General features: G+C 45.8%; 1 protein-coding gene across 1 annotated transcript in view; it reads right to left on the reverse strand.

Annotated features, from left to right (window-relative positions):
- MYOF (myoferlin) overlaps positions 1-1,589 on the reverse strand; it is a 157,796-nt gene extending 156,207 nt beyond the window's left edge. The window contains 1 exon segment of the mRNA XM_017876763.1: positions 1,500-1,589. Coding sequence (XP_017732252.1) covers positions 1,500-1,589 — 90 coding nt within the window.
- Positions 1,590-10,621: the final 9,032 nt, after the last annotated feature.

A 10,621-nucleotide genomic window follows, 5' to 3' on the forward strand; every position in this document is an offset into this window, starting at 1 on the left:
AAAAAAAAAAAAAAAAACCCTCCCAAAAAAAACAAAAAAAACACAAGGCATTAAAAAGTTTTTTGTTTCATTTCATTCAAGGATAAAAGGTCTAGCCAGGCGCAATGGCTTACACCTATAATCCCAGCACTTTGCGAGGCTGAAGCAGGTGGATCATTGGAGCTCAGTAGTTCAAGACCAGCCTGGGCAACACAGCAAAAGCTCATCTCTACAAAAAAAACTTAGCTGGGGTGTGGTGCGCACTTGTGGTCCCAGCTACTCAGGAGGCTGAGGTGGGAGGATCACCTGAGCCCAGGAATTCAAGGCAGTATTGAGCTTTAATCATGCCACTGCACTCCAACCTGAGGGAGACCCTGTCTCAAGAAAAAAAAAAAGAAAACAAAAAGATAAGGGTCTAGTCCGTATCTTATAGAGATTGAAACTAGTTGGGAGAGAAAGGGGGGTGGGTGGAGGGGAGCCTTTGTGGCCTGGTGACTTGGTGAAAATAACAAAGACATTCATTATTGCTCTTGTCCAGGGAGGTTTGACTCAGCTTTTGAAAAACACAATGGAGCTGGCCATCAACTGTTAAAAAGTTAAAGTTTCATGAATAATTGGGTGGTTTAAAAAAAGAGAGAGAGAGAGAGTAGGAAAATCCTATTCAGTGGGAAGAATTAAATTGTTTCACGTATTTGTGAATATATTAAACACTGAAACACTTCTAAAACAGATATAAGGTCAACAGTGGGGGGAGGTAAATAATTTATATATCTTCAGTAGAATATTACATGGTCATTAAAATACTTTTGAATTGAATGATATGGGCATATGCTCAGAATATAATAGTAAGAAAGTGTAGGAGAGGAAATCATTTGCTATATGATGCTAGTTTGTGTATGAGACCTCGGATTTTATTAAATACATTCCTCCAATAAACACTGAGTGATACATCACAGATGTTATTAGTAGGTGCCTCTACACAGTGGGACCCAAGTTAATTTTTTAATGATTAACTGAAGTTTCCAAAAATTTCCACATGAAGTATACTGGACATCACTTTTACCAACATAAAAACAATATATGTCATTACCCAGCTAGACACACAGAGAATCATGTGATATACTCTTGATTTGTCACATGCAGATCTGTTTTTAATTATGAGGCCTTCCTTCTGAGACTCTGGAGATGATCTAATCCCACCCTTGCTCTACACATGTGCCCCAGATATGCAATGTAAGTGGACCGAGCCCACACAGCAAGCTCATGGCGGTGCCTGGTAAGAACTCAACTCCCTTGCCAGTCCAGGCTTCCCTCGCCGTGCCACTGCTATACAGAAGATGGTCGCTGGTAAGCTACTGTCCTTGAACTGCTCTGCTCTCTTGGTGAACACAAAGGGAAATGGAGTGGGTAGGGGTGAAATGTAGAGATTCTCCTTCCAAAGGGAAGAGATAACCTCTCACCCAAAGATAGGACAAGCAGAGATAACTTATCTATTAAAGTTGAAAAAACGATGAAGTCACCTCATTCCAGACAGGGTTCAATTCATTATCAACTTTCTTTGTTTTCTTTTTCTCATCTGCAAAAGAGATAAAGGAAGAGACAGCAATCATTTATAAAAAATTAAAGAGCATGGGCCATTCATTTATTCTAAGAACATTACCCAAAGGCCTACTTGCGCCCACATTTCCCCATTCATCTGCTTAGGATGGGGGTTTACCTGGATCACAGTTTTCCAAATGAAATGGCATTTTTTGGTCTACAAGATTTTCCCTTCTCCAGGTCTACATGGAGTTAAGAGATGTGATGTTCTGCCCTTCCCTCACCAAGGCTACCCAGAGCCTCTGCATCTCCGGCTTGCTGCAGAAAGAAGCCAACAAAGCTAACCTCTGAGATGCTGATATTGCTATTTTATAGACAAGGATATTGAGGCTCAAAGAGTTAAGACATTTATCTGAGCTCACACCTGGCAGTGATGCCCTGATTTAAACCTGGAATTTCAGCTTTGAAGCTCATACTGCTTTTGAGTGTGCTAAGACGCCAACACAGCTCCAATATTAAGCTGGACTCCCTCCCATAGGCTTCGGTACAAGGTCATTAGCAGATGAACACTTTCTAGGACTCGCAGATAATTTGGGGCTTCCTTTACTCTGACGCCATCTTTTCTGCAGACATAAGATCTTTCTTCTCTGTGTCTGAGCCTGGACAGTACCCCACCTGGATGAGCACATAAGTAATTCAACTTTAAGCAAGTACTTAAAGTTTCCTTGTAGCAATGTCCAAAGAGCAGAGGCTTCCCTTGGGTCCCCAAGTCCTCAAATACCTACCCAAATAAAAGCTAATCTTTGCGTACAAAATACTTTGTAAGCGTTATCTCGTCTAACCTTTTTTTTTTTTTTTTTTTTTTTTGAGACAGGGTCTCATGCTGTCACCTAGGCTGGAGTACAGTGGTGCTATTTCAGCCCACTGCAACCTCTGCCTCCCGGCTCAAGCGATCCTCCCACCTCAGCCCCCTATGTAGTTGGGACCACAGGTGCACACCACCACACCCAGCTAATTTTTCTACTTGTTTTTTCAGTAGAGATGGGTTTTTGCCATGTTGCCTAGGCTGGTCTCAAACCCCCGAGCTCAAGTGATCCACCTGCCTCAGCCTCCCAAAGTGCTGGGATTACAGGTATGAGCCACTGTGCCCGGCCTTCATCTAATCTTAAAAACCTAGGAGGAGCCAGGTAGGTGGTGCACGCTTGTAGTCCCAACACTTATGGAGGCCAAGGTGGGAGGAATGCTTGAGCCTAGGAGTTTAAAACCAGCATAGGCAACATAATGAAACCCCATCTCTACAAAAATACAATTAGCTCTGTGTGGTGGCACATGCCTATAGTTCCAGCTACTCAGGAGGCTGAGGTGGGAGGATCCCTTGAGCCCAGGAGGTCAAGGCTGCAGTGAGCCAAGATCATATCACTGCACTCCAGCCTGGGAAACAAAGCAAGACCCTGTCCAAAAAATAAAAATAAAATAAAAAATAAAAACCCTAGGAGGTAAGTAATTACTATTTTCATCCCCCTTTCATAGCTAAGGAAACTGAGAAGCTGAGTAACATTCAAAGTCACCCAGTTGGTTGGGTGCGGTGGCTCACACCTGTAATCCCAGCACTTTGGGGGGCCGAGGTGGGCAGATCACTTGAGGTCAGGAGTTTGAGACCAGCCTGGCCACATGGTGAAACTCCACTTCTACTGAAAATACAAACATTAGTCAGGCGTGGTGGCGGGTGCCTGTAATCCCAGCTACTCGGGAGGCTGAGGCAGGAGAATCATTTGAACCCAGGAGGCAGAGGTTGCAGTAAGCCAAGATCGTGCCACTGCACTCCTGCCTAAGGGATGGAACGAGACTCAGTCTCAAAACAAAAAACAAGTAAGTCACCCAGTTAATAAATGGTCCTGCTAGGATTTGAGACCCAGGCAGACTCACATTGGTGGCCACACTTTGAATCACTCCTCAGCCTTTGCTTCTCCTTTATTGCTGTGGAATGTAGAAAGTAGTGGGTTTTGTTTAGCTAATGTCACATTGCTTTGGCTCCCAGCACACAGCTGCCTGTGGGACTAACCACCTCATTCTTCCAAGACCTCAGCATAGTAAGGCTGTGAGTCATGGCCCTCACTCTGCTAAGCATTAACTTTTCCACTTGAGAGGGCAACACACAGCCCAATGGTTTCCCTTCCTATGCTTCAGCATCATGCTACTTGTCGGCTTGTGCCCAGACCTATCCTGGCTGGTTCTGCCTGTGCTCTCTCTATGTGACCTACAGAGCCCCTCACTGCATCTGACTCTGAGGTCCCCTAGAAGCTGTCCTGAAACTTCCCCTCCCACACTTCCATTTTGACCCCACCCATCCCTCTCCTCCTCTAACAGAAACTCCCAATCCTGCTCTCTGGTTACAGTATAATAAAGTGCTCTTGAGAGAAAGAGGAGACATGCAAAGAATTTTTAACTTAAATAGAACTGGACAAAATGGTTTCTATGTGTAATTGTAGCTGCTCCCTCTACAGAATCATCTCTAGGTGCCAGGCTGTGCATTCTACCGCAGTGTCTCCAACCATTGAGACAATTCTTTGAGGTAAACATGGTCATTCCCATTTCTCAGCCAAGAAAATGGAGAGCAGTTAACCTGCCTTCGATCACACAACTAATAAGGAAACAGAGCTAGATTTTGAACTACATCCCTCTGGCTCCAAAATTTGTGTTTGTGTGTGTTTGCCACCACACCACAGTGCCTTATTGGAAGCTGTCAGAAATGCTGGATAATGAAGATGCATAAATATAACATGTATGACAGGCTTGGCATCTTGGAAAATATCCAAAAGGAAGTTTATGGTCACTTTCCAGGGTATCCTGAAACTCTCCAAGATTATTTGCTCTAATACACAAAATATTGCATCTGTGAATTTTCTTGGAGGAAAGAGCTCATTGTTCTCATCAGATTCTCAAATGTGTTAGTGACCTTGAAAAAGGTTAGGAATCCCTGCATTCAACAAGCATGAAATAGTTCCACCAATCTCCCTCTACCTTACCACTACCCCTGCTCCCATAACCGGGGCTTGGGGGGTGGAGAACTGAGTCACAAAGGAGTGGATCTGGACCCTGAGACCATGGCAGTCCTTCAAGAGAGAAGATAGGTGATTCCAAGAAGTACCAGCAAGAAGGGAAAGCAAGGAGAAGGCAGCAAATAATGCAATAGAAACTGAGCACCCGGGCTTGGGGTAGGATTTGTATCACTGAAAGATGGCACTGAAGCAAAATTCCAGTCTCCAAGTCCCCAAGACTCCAACCAGGGAGCCAAGGCAGGGACAAGGGCTCCAGGTAGATCACAGAAAAAACCAGCACTTGTCAACGTGAAACGAGTCCCAAGCCTGGTTCCTGACCTAGGAAACAGAGTACACGGAAGACTCGCTGCAAGCTACCTTGACACCGAGCCTGGGACCACGGATCCTCTCTGCCCTCAGGAGGGACAGTATTGTTCTAGAGTCAGCAGCTGGGGAGTGTGAAAAGATTCATTTGTTCATTCATTCATTCACAAACATTTATTAAGCATCCACTGTGTGCCAGTAACAGAAAACAGAAGAGCGTAAGATAGTTCTTAGTCTTAAAAAGTTCCACAGGCTGGCCGCACATGGTGGCTCACGCCTGTAATCCTAGCACTTTGGGAGGCCGAGACGGCTGGATTGCTGGAGCTCAGGAGCTCGAGACCAGCCTGGGCAACATGGTGAAACCCTGTCTCTACTAAAATACAAAAAACATTAGCCGGGCATGGTGGTGGACGCCTGTAGTTCCAGCCACTCGGGAGGCTGAGGCAGGAGAATTGCTTGAACCCAGGAGGCGGAAGTTGCAGTGAGCCGAGATCGAGCCACTGCACTCCAGCCTGGGTGACAGAGCGAGACCCCATCTCCAAAAAAAAAAAAAGTTCCACAGGCCAGGCACAGTGGCTCCGACTGTAATCCCAGCACTTTGGGAGGCTGAGGCAGGAGGATCACCTGAGGTCAGGAGTTCGAGACCAGTCTGGCCAACCTGGTGAAACTCCATCTCTACAAAAAACACAAAATTTAGCCATGCATGGTGGCGGGCACCTGTAATCCCAGATACTCGGGTGGCTGAGGCAGGAGAATCGCTTGATCCTGGTAGGCGGCAGTTGCAGTGAGCCCAGATCGTGCCATTGCACTCCAGCTTGGCAAAAAGAGCAAAACTCCATCAAAAAAGAAAAGAAAAAAGAAAAGACATAGCAAAAATCTCCACCATGCTCTTGCCTGTCTCATTCTCATCCTGAAGTTCCTTCCTGGCTGTCAGAGGGGGAATAAACAGAAATAATGACTAGTCAGCTCAGGCCAAGAGACCTCAGAGCTCAGACCACAGAAATGGTTCACTGAGTGAGTTCTTCCACAAGCATTAATCAACTCCTTCGTTCTTCCACCCAACAAATGTTTGTGAAATGGCGTTTGCCAGGCACTAAGCTAAGCACTATAGGAGACGCAAAAATACCCAAGACGTGGTTCCTGCCCTCAGGGGATCTAGTGGGGAGGGGAAATGTGGCTATAGGGGACTAATAGAGAAAGGACTTCAGCTGCTTTCAGAGGGGTATCAATGCACAGGCAAATTCAGAGGAAAGAAAGGTGACTTCAGGCTGTGTGCACAGAAGCAGCAGAGGTTGAACTAGATGAGAATTCAAGGACAATGAGGGGTTGGAAATGTGGCGCCAGAAGACTAGCTCACTCGAGTAGACGCAATAGGGTGGGTGGATCAGGCATGGAGGAGGGAGAACTAGTTACATCACATGTGGGGACACTCCAGGACCCAACCAGCTGGAACCAAAGAGTGTAGAAGTGGGTGGGGGGCAACTGGGCTTTGTGGGAAGGTTATGGTCTCACTGTGAAGCCTCCAGTGCCAGGCTAAACTTCATCTGGCTGATATAAGTACCTACAGGAGGAGGGTATTAGAAACTGGATTTTATGACTTCAAAAAGTTTATAACCCATGAGGAAAATCCAAGTGGCCCAACAATTCTCCTAGCGCATGTTCCTGAACACATGATTCAGTTGTGTGTTGAAAACAAAGGGGAGTGGCTGAGTCCAGGCAGATGCCAGTTGACCACAGACCAGGTGGAGTTATTCAACCAGAACTTCCTGCAGCTCCTGGCACTCACTGTGTGAGGTTGTTGCTAATGGCACTACCCCTAGGGGGCGCTCACTGTGGGCGGGGCATTGCTAAGCCCCTCACCTTTTTTTTTTTTTTTTGAGTTAGAGTCTCACTCTGTCATCTAGGCTGGAGTGCAACGGCGTGATCTTGGCTCACTACAATCTCTCTCCTGCTTCAACCTCCTGAGTAGCTAGGATTACAGGTGTGTACCACCAAGCCCAGCTAATTTTTATATTTGTAATAGAGACTGGGTTTCCCCATGTTAGCCAGGCTAGTCTCGAACTCCTAACCTCAGGCGATCTGCCCGCCTCGGCCTCCCAAAGTGCTGGGATTACAGGCGTTAGCCACCGCGCCCGGGCTGCTAAGCCCTTCACATGCATCATTTCATTGAATCCTCCTGGCAAGCCTATGAGGTAGTAGGCACTGTTATTATCCTCAGTTTGCAGACAAGCAAAGAGAGCCCCAGAATGCTTAGGTAATTTGCCAAAGATCACAGGGCTAGGACGAAGTCCTCTAACCAGGTCTAGTATGACTCCTGAGCCCATGCATTTAACCACTGCACCTCCCATTTCCCTAGCTAATAAGGAAAAACTAAGTGGCTGGCATTGGCTCCTACCCTTCTGGAGAAATCCAGCTCAATCTCTTCCAAGAAGGAGCTCTGATATTTATCAAAATGCGTATATGTTACATTTTATTGAAAACCTATTCTCACACATAAACACATAAGGCAAAAAAAAAAAAGGAGATAAATTATTTTTCTTATCAGCAGCCAGTCACATATTTATATTAGTTAATTATTTGATTCTACCTCTTTAAAAAAAAACAAAAAAGGTTAAAACTACAGGCACTGAACATCAAATTGAATAACAGGAAACTCCCTCTTCTTTCTCCATATTACCTATCCCCCAACCTGGCTTCAGCGTCTAATTTTATTAAGATGACTGTTTCTTCTTATGGAAAGAAATCAAATACTTTCAGCCCAGAACATAACAACTGACTCAAATGCAGGGCACACTCTGAGTGTGCTCAAGGGCTCAAGTCATTCTTCGGGACATTTCCTGTTTTCCGATTAGTTATGCCTGCCTCTCACTCAGTTCTGCGGAGGTCACCACTGCAGTAATTAACCCCAATGCCAGCCTCCGAACAAGGTTTCCAGGAGAACTGACAGCTCTCTTAGCCAAACCACCCGCCCTCCTGCACAGAACCATTTCCTTTGCTGTTCACTTACCAGCCAGTGTGTCAGACCCTTACTGAAAAGGCCTGGCCCAGTGCGGTGCTCACACCTGTAATCCCAACACTTTGGAAGGCCAAGGCCAGAGGATCACTTGAGTCCAGGAGTTCAAGACCAGCCTGGGCAACATAGTGAGACTTTGTCTCTACAAAATATCTTTTTTTTTTTTTCTTAATGAGAGGGAGTCTCACTCTGTCACCCAGGATCTAGTGCAGTGGTGAGATCTCAGCTCACTGCAACCTCCACCTCCTGGATTCAAGTGATTCTCCTGCCCCAGCCTGCCGAGTAGCTGAGAGTACAGGCACCCACTACCACGCCCAGCTAATTTTGTATTTTAGTAGAGACGGGGGTTTCACCATTTTGGTTGGGCTGGTCTCGAACTCCTGACCTCAGATGATCCACTCATCTCGGCCTCCCAGTGCTGGGATTACAGGCGTGAGCTACCATGCCCAGCCCATCTCTACAAAATATTTAAAAATGAACCAGGCATACTGGCATGCACCAATAGCCCCAGCTACTCAGGAGGCTGAGGTGGGAGGATTGCTTGCGCTTGGGAGGTCGAGGCTGCAGTGGCCACACCCCTGCACTTCATCCTGGGTGACAGAGCAAGACCCTGTCTCAAAAAAAAAAAAAAAAAAAAAAAGGCCTGAAAGACATCAGGACTCCTGAGACTGGCTTGTTACATCTGTGCCAGTGGTCAGCTGGGATGGTTCATTTTATGTGTCAAGTTGGCTAGGCTATGGTGTCTAGTTGTTTGGTCAAACATAAGTCCAGATGTTGTCGAGACATTTTGTAGATGTGATAAACATTTACACTCAGTTGACTTTAAGTAAAGCAAAATTACCCTCTATAATTTAGATGGGCTTCATCCAAACAGTTGAAGGTCTTAAGAGCAAAAACTGGTTTCCTAGAGAAGAAATTCTGCCTCTAGACTCTAATGTAGAAACCCTGCCTGAGTTTCTAAGCTATGGAATTCAGACTGGAGATTGCAACAACTCTTATGTGAATTTCCAGCTTACTGGCCCGCCCTGCAAATTTCAGACTTGATAGCCCCCACAACTGCATGAGCCAGTTTCTTAAAATCTCTCTTTCTGTCTCTACACAAACACATGCACACACATCCCATTGCTTCTGCTGCTCTGGAGAATTCTGACTAGTCCAACCAATAACACCAGGTGCCCACGGAAGTAACATGATGGTAACACATTTGAAACGCTTCCGAATACACACCATCTCACTGATCCTAAAAATCCTGCAGGGAAAAGTACAGATGTCGGCCCAGCCCTTCTGACTGGACTTTCACATCTATGACTTCTCTTCCTTTGAGCTGTCATCTTGGGAAAATATAAGGCTGAACCCTCAAGCTCAGAGTCCCTCATATATAAACTGATGCATTCAGGTGAGATAGATAATCTCGAAGTTTTCCCCCAGACTTATGGAACATAAGATTTATGACGTGCCCCCAAGTCCTGAACAGTTAGATTGCTATGTCTTTCTGAAATAGCCTCAGGAAAAGTGAGGGTGCTGTCTACAAAAGCTCCCTAAGTAACTCAGCTCTTCAGTAGACAAAATAAAACAATAAGATCTCTAGGTTCAGCCAGGAGTCTACATTTGATCTCCTATTCAGAAGTACTTCTTCACCTTTTCTAGGTCTCTAAGTCATGCCTCCTTTCTTTTGAGATATATAAAGCTCCAGATGAATTCATCTGCCATTGTGCCTAACATTTCACATACCCCTGAACCACACCCATACATGACTAGCACTTATTAAGTGCTCTGAACGGAGTCACTGTTCCCAGTACTTCCCATGGATTCTCTCACTTAATGTTCACAACTCTAACAGATAAGTTCTATTATGATCATTCCCAGTTACAGAGGAAGAAACCAAGACACAGAGAGGTTAAGCAACTTATTAGAGGTCACACAGCTAGTAAGTGATGGAGCTGGGATTCAAACACTGGTCAAAAGAGACAAAGAGCAATTAGTTTCCAGAGTTGGAGGATTAAGACCAGAGGGTGATGCCTTGAAGGCTGAGACTATGTATTATTAATATTGTTATTCCCCCTACAATGCTTACTACGTAGTAATTTCTCCATGACTGGAGTAAATTGGACTTCATAAGTTCATATAAGTATGATTACTAGGGCTGCTTTAATGACTAAATGAAGGAATGAATACAAAGTGCCCAGCCCAGGGCCTGGCACACAGTAAGCACTAAATAAATGAAAACTATCAGATGATTCCTTCCCTCCCTCCCTTCCTTCCTTCCTTTTTGTTTTGAGACAGCTGGAATGCAGTGGTGCAATCTCGGCTCACTGCAACCTCCACCTCTCGGATTCAAGCCGTTCTCCTGCCTCAGCCTCCCAAGTAGCTGGGACTACAGGCATGCACCACCATGCCTGTCTATTTTTTGTATTTTGAGTAGAGATGGGGTTTCACCATGTTGGCCAGGCTGGTCTCGAACTCCTGACCTCGGGTGATCCACCCACCTCGGCCTCCCAAAGTGCTGGGATTACAGGCATGAGCCACCGCGCCCAGCTAGATGATTTCTTATTACAGCACCAGGGCGCCTCCTTGCATCCCCCCAGGGTGTTCCCAGGCTGTGGAGCCCCAGAGGGCAGGGCCTCTGTGACTAGAGGAAGTGCCCGGTGAGGCTGGGACCGCCCTGGTGGAATATTTCTTCCACATGGCTCCATTCCAGGCCTCTGAGGTTCCCTGGGGCAGCTGGTAT

This window comes from Rhinopithecus bieti, unplaced genomic scaffold (genome assembly GCF_001698545.2).
Source record: "Rhinopithecus bieti isolate Rb0 unplaced genomic scaffold, ASM169854v2 scaffold_9383, whole genome shotgun sequence".
Taxonomy (NCBI): domain Eukaryota; kingdom Metazoa; phylum Chordata; class Mammalia; order Primates; family Cercopithecidae; genus Rhinopithecus; species Rhinopithecus bieti.